Source organism: Heterocephalus glaber, unplaced genomic scaffold, assembly GCF_053883595.1.
Source record: "Heterocephalus glaber isolate CG9 unplaced genomic scaffold, H.glaber_assembly_v1.0 deba00000122, whole genome shotgun sequence".
Lineage (NCBI taxonomy): Eukaryota > Metazoa > Chordata > Mammalia > Rodentia > Bathyergidae > Heterocephalus > Heterocephalus glaber.
Genome location: NW_028258138.1, coordinates 14747326 through 14761087, shown reverse-complemented (window position 1 = coordinate 14761087; position 13762 = coordinate 14747326). Strand labels below are relative to the sequence as shown.

General features: G+C 34.9%; 2 protein-coding genes across 5 annotated transcripts in view; one reads left to right on the top strand and one right to left on the bottom strand.

Annotated features, from left to right (window-relative positions):
- Nucleotides 1-13762, top strand: part of Hemk2 (HemK methyltransferase 2, ETF1 glutamine and histone H4 lysine) — a 49827-nt gene that overhangs the window by 31632 nt on the left and 4433 nt on the right. The gene's annotated exons all lie outside the window — the stretch shown is intronic.
- The window catches only part of Ltn1 (listerin E3 ubiquitin protein ligase 1), a 48206-nt gene continuing 34468 nt past the window's right edge, over nucleotides 25-13762 (bottom strand). For 2 of the 4 annotated variants that reach the window (XM_087213393.1, XM_004842245.3), the window contains 10 exons: nucleotides 13557-13701; nucleotides 12149-12362; nucleotides 11455-11692; nucleotides 10857-10931; nucleotides 8571-8757; nucleotides 4896-5067; nucleotides 3833-4053; nucleotides 3191-3385; nucleotides 2194-2361; nucleotides 25-1421 (listed from right to left, as the gene is read on the bottom strand). In XM_087213393.1, the coding sequence (XP_087069519.1) occupies nucleotides 1359-1421; nucleotides 2194-2361; nucleotides 3191-3385; nucleotides 3833-4053; nucleotides 4896-5067; nucleotides 8571-8757; nucleotides 10857-10931; nucleotides 11455-11692; nucleotides 12149-12362; nucleotides 13557-13701 (1678 nt within the window). In that variant the 3' untranslated portion in view covers nucleotides 25-1358. The other 2 variants (XR_015452104.1, XM_087213401.1) reach the window with 2 other exon arrangements.

Below are 13762 nucleotides of genomic sequence, written 5' to 3'. Positions count from 1 at the left end.
CTCAATAACAGTCATTTTACCCAGTTGATGGTAAGCAATGATTTTATTTATTTATTTTATTATGAGCGCTCTGTGCCCATTAAACATTTGCAACACAGATGAATAGCTGATCTCTTAAGTAGCCTAACTATATTAGATAATGTTATTTCCCATGAAATGGAGGACTGTAATAAAATTATTCTAGGTTCTAAACTTCCATACTTGTGTATTTTGGATACAGTTTTTAAAGGTAATAGTGGTCTGGCCACGGGCAGGTTTTTACCTACTCATAAACTTGAGCTTCTTATACTTAATTTCACTTTGTACTAAAATCCTTAACTTTCATTTTGAAAGCTAAAGAATATTAGGTCCCACACGTCCCTTGTCTAGTATGACTTTGGCTAGTTAACAGCAAAATTTGTTTGCAAAATTGAAAGCCTCCGACAGCATTTTTAAATACTGATTTTTCCATCAATCCTTAAGTTTCAGTAGTACTTATTTATTTATAATTTTTTTTTTGTACCGGGGATCGAACTCAGGACCTTGCGCTTGCAAGGCAGGAGGTGGAACCACTGAGCTAAATACCCGGCCCTTCAGTAGTATTTATTAAACAATCTTTCTTTCAAACATTTCTTTCAAATGCCCACTATATGAAGCCTCAAATAAATTCACTGACAAATTCATAACCCCAATTTCACTAATATACGGAAATAATTTCTCCACAAGCTAAAGATCAGTGTCATAAATTTAATTTTCTGAATTTTACAACCCTTAATAAATGGAGGCACCTTAAAATTCAGTTTACATTCTTTTATATAGGATTTCAGAGCATGCTTCAAATAGCTTAAGATAAGCTACACTAATAGCTTAGTGCGATTTTTATCATTAAAATAATCTACAAAATCAGAACACTATTAATTTTCCCATTATAACTAATAAATAAGTCTTAAAATATCTGCAGATGTACACCAATTCTCTCAATTCATTTTGCCTCATGCTTGGACTGTTCTAGAATACAGATCAACAAACGATGGATTTATAAGTACAGTATTTTCACAAATTTCAATTCTATAATTTAGCATTTTTCATATTTTCTTTTAAATATACAAAGAGATTAAACCATTAATATAAATACTTCTCTCATATATGTAATATTCTTTTGTAAAAGAAAATGTTTCCAAACATTTACAAAGCAATGTGAAGATAGGTAAACCTGATTTTTAAGATCATTACATTAACCAAAATAATTTTCCACAGAAGGTCCCATTGAAAGTAATGGTTGCTGGCTTCTTCACATCAACACTTTAAGATGGATCCAAATCCAATCAAAGGCCTTTGCTTGATTTATTTCAGGGATTATGGCAAAAAAAAAAAAAATCTCAGAAAAAAGTCTCACGACAGAGTGGACAAGTGGATTTGTTGCTAGAGGTAAACCATTTGTACTGAAAAAGAAAATGTTTTAAATGTTAAAAGAATCTCTTAAAGCTGCACCTCACATAATATACTTCTACAGTAAATAATAAAGTGAAACAGGAAGAATACTAACATTTTTGCCTCCCCATGTATCTTCAAAATAAACCTAACTAAATATTACTTCTAAAGCCAGGGATTTAGCTCAGTGGTTCCACCATCTGCCTCATAAGTGCAAGGTCCTGAGTTCAATCCCTGGTATCAAAAAATATATATATATATTACTTCTAAAGATTACACTATGATTCCTTCTCCCTAGGTTTGTGCCCAAGACTACTAAGGTACAAGACCTTCTGAAGCAAGTGAACATAGGGCAATGTCCTTTTCCAAGTTTAAAAACACCAAAGGGCTCTGATGGGAGATGGCCCTACCCCTGAATCTTGTAACCTCTTTATGGTTAGATCTCACAAGATCATCTATTCCTTACGGGCTAACAGTTCTATTAGTAACATCCACTTATTAGAGTACTTTGATGCTGCCAGTCTCAGTAAATTCCTATCTTTTGCATATTTTAAAAAAATCACTTTTTAATGTCTCCCATTAACTACAATTAAGAAATTAAGAGGGTCGGGGATTTAGCTCAGTGGTTCCGCCACCTGCCTCGCAAGCGCAAGGACCCAAGTTTGATTCCTGGTACCAAAAAGAAAATAAATTAAGAGTGCAAAATGCATGCTTTTCTTTTCCAAAGTTAAATATTTTATATATACAAAAAATATAAGGCAGTTAATTTTTCTTTAGACTTACCAAGCAAGCTGAATGAAACTTTTTCTTGCATGTTCTACAGGCTTTTTTGGGGAGAGAATAGTTGAAACCATGAATAACAGAAAAACAGATCATACAGTCTTCAACACCCTCAAAACGTTTGTCTACATTATTTTTCCACAATGCTAAGCCTTCCATAATACTTCCATTCTGTTAACAAAAAGAAAAAGAAAAGAATCACTACCCACTTTCACAAATGTTAAATCTGAATTGTAACTCTAAGAGAATCTGCTTGGCCACATTTCACATCTCCTAAGTTTTATGAATGTTGATTTTTAAAATTAATATTCAAAGTTTTAGGAACTGGTATAATTTTTTTCCATTAACAGCTTCTGAGCTAATACTTCGTCTTGTGGTTTCGGCTTCTTTGATGAAAATCCTTTAATAATTAAATCACTTAGATCACCTCTTCTAATTTTGAACTAAGAATAATGAAATTATCTAACCTTTTCAACTGATTTTTTTCTACCTCCACAATACTGGTGAAGATATTTTTTTTTAAATAATTTTTCTTTACTGTAGAATGCCTAGGATATGTCATAATTTACAAACACCACTGGAGATGTCTTATAATTTGTTTAAAAATCAAAAATCTTTCAGAGTACTGAAATTTTTCTAATCCAAGGAGAGTTGAAATGTCAGAGTAAGAGCTTGGAAAGCACTCATTAGTCCAGTATCTCTCAGGATTTTCTCTCAAACAAGTTCCTTAACATCGTGTATTGGTCTACATTTTCTACAACGTCAATGAAATAAAGTCAACCCCTCTCAAATACAGGAAAATAAATTGTAAAGTCTTAAATTTTAAACAGACATGGTAGGCTCAAGTCAGTTAGGCACAAGGTGTTTATAGAAGAATTTTATTTTATTTTATTTTATTTTATTCTATTTCCAAAACCAGACATAGTCTGTGTTCAACTGTTCTCTGAAATAGATCATCTCTCTCTGGTTTGGAAAGCTAAATATGTAAGCAGACACTGACCTGGTGGGTGAGGTAAGTGCTTAGCTGCAGCATCCAGTTCCGCCACTGCTGGACGGCCACGCCCACTCTCTTCCCACTCTCCACTGATATGGAACCCAATGGGTAATTTGAAGGCAGCTGTATTATAAGTTCAATGACAATGTCCTCAATAGTATAAGTAGCCATTACTTCTCGAGTAGTAGCTCGAGCTTTAACCTATAACACAAGACAGGTAATTTTCTCAGATTCCTTTCTTTCATTCAAAACACATTTTGATAGGTTGACTCTTAGCTAACAGCTTCATAACAGGAAAAAGCAGGCAAACACAAGACATTTATTAAACAGGTTTAAGTATTTGGCATGTTTTATAGTGATTCATGACTTTTAAAACAAACACACTGCTCATAAAAAAAAATACAGTATATTATATTAGGTTTGTCACATAGTTGTGGGTTCCTTTTTTGAGCAGACAAATGACACTAAGAGTACCAAATATCACTTCTATGCCTATTATGTCTTTCTCATCACACAAGAGTCAGAAAATAGAATAGACAAATTTCTATAATTCTGAGTCAAGGGCAACAAATTTGTGATGGCATTCACAGTGATAGATTTAATCAATACTCAAACAACTCTTATAGAAAAAGTCAAGATAATACTAACCGTCATGCCATTAAATAGCTGTGTACTTGTTTGCACAGAAGATATTTCTTGAAAAGAAAGGACACTGCTGACATACTTGCTTGTAAATCTATCCACAATATTGAAAACACGCTTCTCACTGCTATTCCACCACAGCCTAACCATGGCAGGCAAATCTTTTAATGTCATATGATAGACTGAACAAGCCAAGTGTGGAATGTGATATGGAAGAGTTGATGTTTCTGAGGAAAAAACAAATTCTTAGTGAGTGATATATAGTTCTTACATAGAAAAACAGACCACTACTAGTATTTTCCTTAGAAAGTTATCCTTCATTGCTCAGTAATAGTGCTGTAGCTCACACAACATACCAGAGAAATGGAGACTTATTTTAGCATCCTCCCACACATTCAAACTGAACCATGAGATCAGCAAAAGAAGTGAGTGAAAATCCCAAATGACACAAAAATTCTGCCTGGAAATCACATTCTCTATTTCATATGAAAGATCGTGAATAAAATAGAACACACCTATTTTTTAAAAAGAGGAAAAATTAAAGATTGTTATAAATTATGAAAAGGCAGCTGGCCTCATTGACTTTCTCCAGAACTCACTAAGCAACTGTGCAAAAGTCCTAGAATAATCACCTAAGACAGTCCATCCTCAGATCTCTAAAACATTTTAGACTGCAACACTTAGTAGAGCCAGATGCATGTATGTCTGTCTTCTCAGCTAAAATGTGAGCTCCCAGGATGAAGGATATCAGTTTTACTTATCTGTTTCCCTAACTGGAGACTACTTGTTTACATGTCTGAAACATGTTAACACATAACAAATACTTGTTCACAGAGTACAAGATAATCTCAACACAGTAAGCTTTCAAATGTATTAAATTCTTCATAATTTTACCCATGAGATCTAATTACCTGTCCAATTTAAAGAAATTTAAAAAATCTTGCATTTTAATGTCCTCATAGCTGGGACTCACATTTGAGATTATTCTCCAAACATCCAGGGCAAAGTTTAGTACAGCCTAGTCTGAATATAGTTACCAGGAAAAGATACAAACATGTTTCTTACTGACCTCTAATACTCAGCTGGAGCTCCTCAGTAAAGAACGTTTTGGGGTCCTTATTTGAGATCTCAGGAGCTGCCTCTCCATAGCTTGGATTTTCTGGCATGAGCCTGAACAGGTGATAAAGTAATTTGTTCAAACTCTTTGTTTTCCTAAGGTACACTGAATACAGAGCCCGCAGCTGGTGGAGAGCAAAAATTTTGTTAGTAAACTCAAATCAAAAGAATCACAAAAGGGCTGGGGATTTAGCCTCAGTGGCTTCATGCCTGCCTCGCACGCGCAAGGTCCTGAGTTCGATCCCTGATACCAAAAAAAAAAAAAAAAATCAAAAAAGAACCAATCAAACTATGACAGACTCTGTAAGAACACCAATAATAAGTGTATTACTTTGAAGACTTAAAAGAGTCCTACAAAATATGTGACATTCTTAGTTTCCAAATATGCCAAACCATGTGGTACTTACTGCCTCCTTTCCTCATAAATACCTGACATTCTCACTGTCCCCTCCCTCTCGTTGTTGGACCTATGTTTCTAACATCTTTTTCAAACTGTCTCCCTGTTAATACATTCACCTTGAGCTGACACTGTCCGTCTGAGCCAAGAAAATGTATTCACCATTCTCAAAGAAACTAGCTCAGCCCCTCCCTTGCAGGTCCTTAAACTTGCAAGTTCTGGAGTGAAACCAACTCCATTTTCAAAGTAACCTTATCTTACATCGAATACTGTGGCATCCTTTTAGGACACAAAGCAAAAACTAGTAGATGGTCAAAGCAGTCTTGGCATATCCTCACAACTGTTTTATCAATCAGAAAATTTCATATAAAAATATGGACTTCTGGTTTCTCTTTGAAAAGCAGAAAAATCTGGCCCCACCAGGAGCGCCATAACGTCTGGGTGGCCCCGGTGTTTTCCAGCCCCTTCCTCCCCCTCCGTAACAGTCTGCAATTCTTTGGCACTGGCAGCTGCCTGACATGACTTCTTCCACCACACTACGCACCTCCTACACAAAGACATCATTTCCTGAACACTGATGACTCCAACACAAGGATCAAGCTATCGGGTTTCAAACTAATTCTTAAACCATACTGATGAAAATATCTTTATAACAGAGAAATCTGGAGTCACTCACTACCTTTCTGAGTAACCAAGCTTGACACTACCAATACAAGGACACACTGACATTATTTGCTGCCTGAAGTGACAATGAGGATAAATCACAACTTGCTGAACATCAACTAGAATATAATCAGGAGGAAACAATAGGACAAATCCAAATTGTATCACAGGCTACAAAACAGCTGGACAAAACAATGACAAGAAATGAAACATAGGGGAATTATGGAAAGGTTATAATTCCTAATGAAATACGATAGACAAATACAAACATGACCCTTGATTCAATTCTCAATAGAGAAGGAACTAAAACTATAAAGGCTATTACCGCAACAGCTACAGAAATCTAAATATAAATTAGATATTACGGCATCAAAATTAGGCTTCTTGATATTATGCTTATGTAGAAACATATCCTTGCTATGATACATAAATACTTTAAGTAAAGCATCCTCATGTTTACAAATGACTTTCAAGAGGGTGAGCAAGAAAAAAGTGAATTTAGAGAAAACACAAGTAAATGTGCTAAATGTTAAAAATGTATGAATCTAGAAAAGTATATGGCATTTTATTGAATTATTCTTCCAACTTCTCTATAATTATGCTTTTTTTCCCAAATGAAAAGTTGAAAGAAAAACAATTTTTAAAAATTAACCAGCCATGTCAATGGCTTTTAAAAAAACACATTTAGCTCAGTGGTTCCGCTGTCTGCCTCACAAGCACAAGGTCCCGAGTTCAATCTTCAGTACCAAAAATTTAAAAAAACACATGAACATAACCCAGAAATCCCATGTTAGGTATAGAAAATATATCCACAGAAAAACCTGTACATGCATATTCATAGAAGTTTTATTCATGATAGCCAAAAAAAGGAGAAACAAGCTAAAGGTCTATTAACAAATGAACAAAATGTAGTATATCCAAACGATGAACTATTTTTCAGGCATAAAAAGAAAGGTAGTACTGATACATCCCACATTGATGAGTCTTGAAAATACTGTGCTAAGTGAAGTCAGATAGAAATGACCATGTATAGGAAATGGCCAGAAGAGACAAAATCCATAGATAGTTTACAGGTTGCTAAGCAACTGTACAATTTAAAGAGGAAATGAGAAGTGATTACAAACAGGTACAAGTTTGCTTTTAGGATGCTGAGATGCTGAAAATGTTCTAAAATTAGACCATGGAAATAGTTCCACAACTCTATAAATATACTAAAAACATGAAACTATAAATGACTAAACTTTATGGTACATGAAATACATTTCAGTAAAGCTATGCGGGGGAGGGAGGGAGGGGGCGCTTTTTCCTATTTAATTCTATTTGCTAGGGGTTTTTCTGAGAAGAAAGTTAATGATTTAGGACCTAAATTTTGGGGTTTTTTTAAGATTCTCATTTCAGGATTCAACTAATTAGTATTTTTAGTGCTTTTCTGGTCCATGTATTCACAGTTCATTTCAGATTCAGGTGCAATAATAAATAGTATCTCATTCTTTGCATTCCTTTTTCAATCTTGACAATGAAAGAGATGACACATGACCATTTTCCTAATTTCTAAATGTAAGATGATAAAAATAAATTTCTTATCAGAAGCCTCAATCTGCTATCCTTTTTTTACATATCAACAATATTTTAAGAAACAAATGTAAAAGCCCAACACGGAACTTTTGAAACACATCAACAGCAAATAAAATTAAGTCACACATGTAAATGACAAGACTACAGAACGAATCTCCCTAGCAACTAGATCAGTGTTGCCTTTGTCATTTGATCTTCCCATTATATCTACAAATGGAAACATGTACAAGACTAAGGTATGGGTTTGAGCAACAACATAAAATATAATTGACGAATTCTGAAATATTACATTAGAAAAGGCCACAAATACTTAATCACACTTTAGATAAGAAATGATAAAATTTTTTTATATTGACCTGTCAGAAAGCATATTTACTACTAGGCTGATTCAGTCAAAGTTTGAGTTTTTTTAGAAGGGGGACCTTTCTAAAAGAAATAAAAACTAGAGAAGGTCTTTCCAGTTTCTTCCTGGACAATTAAAGTCTTTTTTCCTAATATGAGACAACAGAGACATCTAGTGGCTGCTAGAATAATTGGGGCAAAATAATTACAACTAACTACCTTTTAGAAAAAATACTCTCAATCACTCAGATAATGTTTCATAGAGCTTCCTTTGAAACAGATTTTTTTTTCCTTCGGAACTCAATGCCTTCACACTGAGGTACATTTCCAGCTCTTTTATTGTTTCCTGCAATAAAAGAACTTAGTGACTACATTAAGTTGGACAAAATTGAGCCATCCACATTTCAGATTACTCCTGGAAAAAAGAAAAGTACATTTGGAGGAGTGAGAGAGTAGTAACAGAAGTAAGCTTAATAGTAAAATGTCTGAGGTAAATGGGTGACACCAGGCAAATCCTCTTATTCGGAAGAAGGGGAAGGAAGGTAAAGTACAGAAACAGAGGCCATTAGGACAGAACTGTCAAAGGCTGCCACCTAGGTTTGGTCCCCAGTACTGCAAAAAAAGAAAAGAAAAAGGGTGTTACATATTTACCTGAGATGAAGCAGCTTTGAAGAAAGTAAGTATCAATTTCCAAGTAAGGAGATAGCCCAGAACATAACAGAAGTCTTCACTCAGTGGCTTAATGGTAACTATCTGTCCCACAGGAATACACCCCAGAATGTTTTCCAGTAAGTCCTCTTGAGTGCTCAGAAGGGACATCAGAACGGCTGGCGGTGACCTAAAAAGAAATAATGAAACAGCACCATTTTCTTCATAACTGGTCCCTGAACAAGCTGATAGTATCCATAAACTTCCAAACATTGTAGAAATATCTTTTGTATTTTCTAAAAATCTTTAAAAATGTTCCCCTCTATAGTCTAATTTTAACTCATTTAACTATGATATCCCACAAAAATATGGACCATAGCTGTCAGCACTTAAAGAGACTTTTAGAAAACACCATTTCAACTTCTTTTTTATAGATTTAAAAGCAAAAAAACCCAAAAATCACATAACCCAGGAAGCCAAATGATTGGTACAGAACTAGTGAAGGGAAGTAGAGTATCCATGTTTTACCGAGTCCTTTACCATATTATAAAGGGCAAAGCGAGGATTAAGATTTTACACCCTGTCACTTCATCTTTCTGTTTTACTGCATACTATCACCTAGCAGCATAGGCAATGCAATCATCACAATTTATATGAAGGATGAACACAAGAAACAATCGTGAGGTTTTTTAAAAATCGTAAATCTTTATCTCAGGAAATTTAACATTCACATTAGTTCACCACAACATAAGTTAATTTTCTTCTTGAACTACTGAACTCATTAACACTCTTGGGTGAGCTTATGAGATTTTCAAAAAGTGACATATTTTTATCCTTTTAAGCTCTCTTCTCTATAATACTTTAACTTGGTTCTCTCTTTTAACCTCTGAGGTCTGCCTTTCCTTTTGGCTTCCTTTTCCCCACTCACCAACACAGGCCTTCTCCAAGCTTCTGCCCTGATATCTTCGGCATCTCAATGTCACCTACCAACCCTTCTCTAATCCATACCAGCAGTCACTATATCTTACAGACACCAGCTCTGAAAGCTCTCCACTTCCCACACTGCCTGCAATGCACTGTTATTAAATCTGGAATGGTGTCCACCTGTTCCTCTCTCTCTTTCTTGTGGTACTGGGGATTGAACCCAGGGCCTTCACACTGAGCTATACTGCCAAGCCATTTTGTACCTTTTTTATTTTGAGACAAGTTCTTGCTAAGTTCCCAGGGCAGGGCTTGAACTTGCAATGCTCTTGGCCTTGGCCTCCCAGAGTGTTGAGATTACAGGCGTGTGCCACCACACTTGTTGCTGCTGCTTCTCTATAATTCACCCTTCATCATTGCCAGTTAGCTCGTAGTGCCCATCTGGTACCAAATTTCCAAAATCCTTTTAAAAAATGCCATTTTAAGGCCATCTGTTAACTACTCTTCCAGCTTCATTTTCCATTATACCCCACCTCCTAGATACACAGTACCTCACCTTTTATTTTATTCAACAAATAAGCAGTACTTATGTATGAGTTTGCTATAGGTGAAGAATGATTATGGATGATGTGGATATGATTAGGAATTAAATGACAAAAAAATTCCCACCTGACCAAATTCCTGCCTTCACAGAGTTTACATCCCAGTGAAGGAAGATACTGGCAGTTTAAAAAACAAAGTGGCAAACACTCCACATTCTCTATACACCTCCTGAACATTCATGCCCCAGTACCTTTGAACATGGTATTTTCCTAACTTACACAGTACTGTCCTCTCTATCCTGCAAAAACGTTACCTAACCTTAAAAAGTAGTTTAACATATCTCTTCCTCAAGAGCAAGTCTTTTCTTGGTGTACATTAATTGTGTCTCCATAACATGCTAGCCATCCATTTTCTCAGCACTCTTCATGTACTGTATCTTCTATTATGGCTAAGACATTAGATTATAAAATCCTTAAGAAAAAGAATGTATTCATTAAACACTGTATTCTCCCCTCAGCATTTAATAAATACTATGGACAAAGTGAGCACTCAACAGATATTTCAACTGATACACTGCTTCCACAACTGCTATGTGGCCAGTTGAAAGTAGCACACTGGAAACATGACTTAGAAACAATTAAAAGACACAATCTTTTGAGTAAACTGTAGATTTCATTTGTATCTTACACAGAACTTTAAAAAGGTCTATCTGTGGAATATGTATTCTAAACTTAAAGCTGCTGTGTTGTTTCAATCTTCCGAATACACATAGGTAGATTATGAGAATTTAATACACCAAATTATAAAAAGGGAAAAAAAACTTACAAGCCTGGTTCTTCTTCTTCATCTCCATATGACTTTAGATTATCCTGATCATATTGTGGTAATTCAGGCATCAATCTGGAATTAGAAGATTATATTTAAATAATTTATATTAAATTATCCATTGTTAAATCATGTTTAAGAGCAGAAAGACTAATCCTTATTTGTAATGAATACAACTTCTTTTTTTGGGTTTGTTTTTTTCTGAGACAGGGTCATGCTATGTAGTTCAGGCTTGCTTTGAACTCAGTATGGACCCCAGGCTGGCCTCGAACTCACAGTAATGCTGCTGCCTCAGCTTCCCAAGTGCTGGGATTACAGGCATGCACACCATGCCTGGCAATAAGTAAAACATTTAGTGATTTTTTTTTTCCTGAAATAATTACCTAAATGGCTGGACTACCTAAATATGAACTGTGTAAAGAAAAAAATGACCTAGAACATCAAACAACTTGGCACTCCTGTACTGAAATAGTCAGATCTCCCCTTTATTTTTAAATTGACTTTTAAATGAAGGTAGAAAGTATGTATATATACATATATATGCACACACACACTTATATGAACACTATAGCACTCATTCAACTAGAGGAGTTCTTACTTGTACAGCATATGATAAACAGCAATTTGCACAGGCCTAGCTCTGAAGAGGAGTAACGGGACCAATGTGTTTAACAAAGTCTGGAGATTTTCTGGCAAGTTTGATTTTGGGCCAGTCCCCAATTTTGCAAGAAGTTTGTGACTCAATAGCTGATCCTTTGAGATATATGTTAATGTTTCACACATGGGCTTCAGCATTGCATTTTCAAAGGTGGTTTCAGACAGATCTTTATTTTCTCCTGATAACACAAAAGAAAAACACATATACATCCCAAAAGAAAGTTAGTAATACGAGTACAGGTTGACTGATTCATATTCAAATGCCACTTAAGAAAAATGAAATGAAAACCAGATCATATACATTACAGCAGTCCTAACTAGATATATATGAACTGAATATATATTTTGGTTTAGCTCAACTGTTTCAGAGACTTAGTCCATCTTTTAAAAAAGCAAATCAATAGAGGCTCCAGTCACAATTTATTCAGGTTATATGAATTACTATTATTTTAATTTGCAATGATTTTTTAGATACCTTGCCATTTTTAATTCATGTCAGTACTATAAAGCTTCTTTCCAAGAAGCCAAGCTTTCTCTTCTAGCTCTTTTATTATATAGCACCAGTTGCATTTTCTTTTTAAATATTCAACAAGTCATTTTCAATGAATCTCACTATTGTGTCCTTTTTCACTTGCCTGTAACAGTCACCAAAAGAGGTAAAAGCAAACTATGGATGCCTTGGGAAAAAAATTCTTTCCATTCACTGATGAGATTTACAGGAAGATTGGCAATGGATTCCGGAGTGGCTGAATCAAAAAAAGCACTGAGATCACAGGCCAAATCACAATTGACACAGGCAAACCGCTGTACAAGTGGAACAGAATACAGTGCCTGATTCTCATTTGTTGTCTAAAGAAACAACAGAAATGGAATAGGTAAACCAGAACACTATAAATAAAGAGAACTACAATAAAGAAGACCTTCATTCATTTTTCTGAATTTAAAAATAAAAAGCAGTTGAAGTCTCAGGAGAAATTTATCTATCTTATATCAAAATAACTTTCTTTCAAAATTAAATATTAGGAATTACAATCATTAATGAACAATTTATTCGAAAATGGCTTTTCTTTTTTTTTTTTTTTTTTTTTTTGGGTACCGGGGATCAAACTCAGAACTTCCCGCTTGCAAGGCAGGCGGCAGAACCGAGCTAAATCCCCCAGCCCTAAAATGGCTTTTCTTAAATTTCCTAATCATAGAAGAAAATTTAGTTTACTATGGAAGAAAATATCATCTACCATGTTCTCAGAAAATAATGTCATCTACTACATATAATGCAATACATTTAACAGAATGTTTCTAATCACCCCAGTAGACGGACAAGTTGTACTTTTTTTGATTTTTTGAGACAAGGTCTCACTGGGTAGTTTAGGCTGGCGTTGAACTCAGTATGTAGAACTCACACTTACAGCGATCTTCCTGCCTTAGCCTCCCGAGTCCTGGGATTATAGGTATGTGCCACCACACCCAGCTAAGTTATTTTAAAAGAAGAAAACTGAGGCTCGAAAGAGTCAAGCTTAAAATTTGCAGTCACATAGCTAATAATCAGGCAAAACAGAAACTCAAACCCATTCAATGTGACTTGCTGTCCTGCACCCACCAAGTACTATACCTCTCATTGCTTTGAGTCATAAAAAGAACACTACACTTCCCTCTTAATTTGCATATCTTTCTTACATAACTCTGGCAATACTGTCATAGTATATTTTAAAAATAATTTAATTATATACAAAAATAACCCAAAAAACCTTGTCATGAAAAGATAACTCTTTCAAAGGCTAAATTGCAAATATTAAATTAAAATAAGCTAATGGAAAGAACATTTTAATAGCAGTTAGTGGATGCAGTTACTAAATGATGATGGCAGTAATTAAACTGCATCATTTTTCTGGTTTGCCAAATAGTAACTAGTGAGGAGGATATCTACAAAGTATTTTAAATGTTTCCAAAAGAATTACAACCATTATTTAAAGAATGAGTAAATAGTTGGAATATAAAGTATACACAAAGAATCAACAGAGATGACGACCTGTCAGGTTAATTTACCTCCAACCAAGCCAACATGGAGCACATGATAAAGTCCCATTCACTCTCTGCCAGAGGAGATGAGCAGTATTTCAGAAACAGGCAAAGGAACTGGATTATTTCTATATTTACACCCAGTACCTCTGGACTTGCTTCTGATAGATTACTGTGATAAAGATAAAAACAAAATAAGAAAAATTGAAAAAATATTAAACAATTATAGTGAC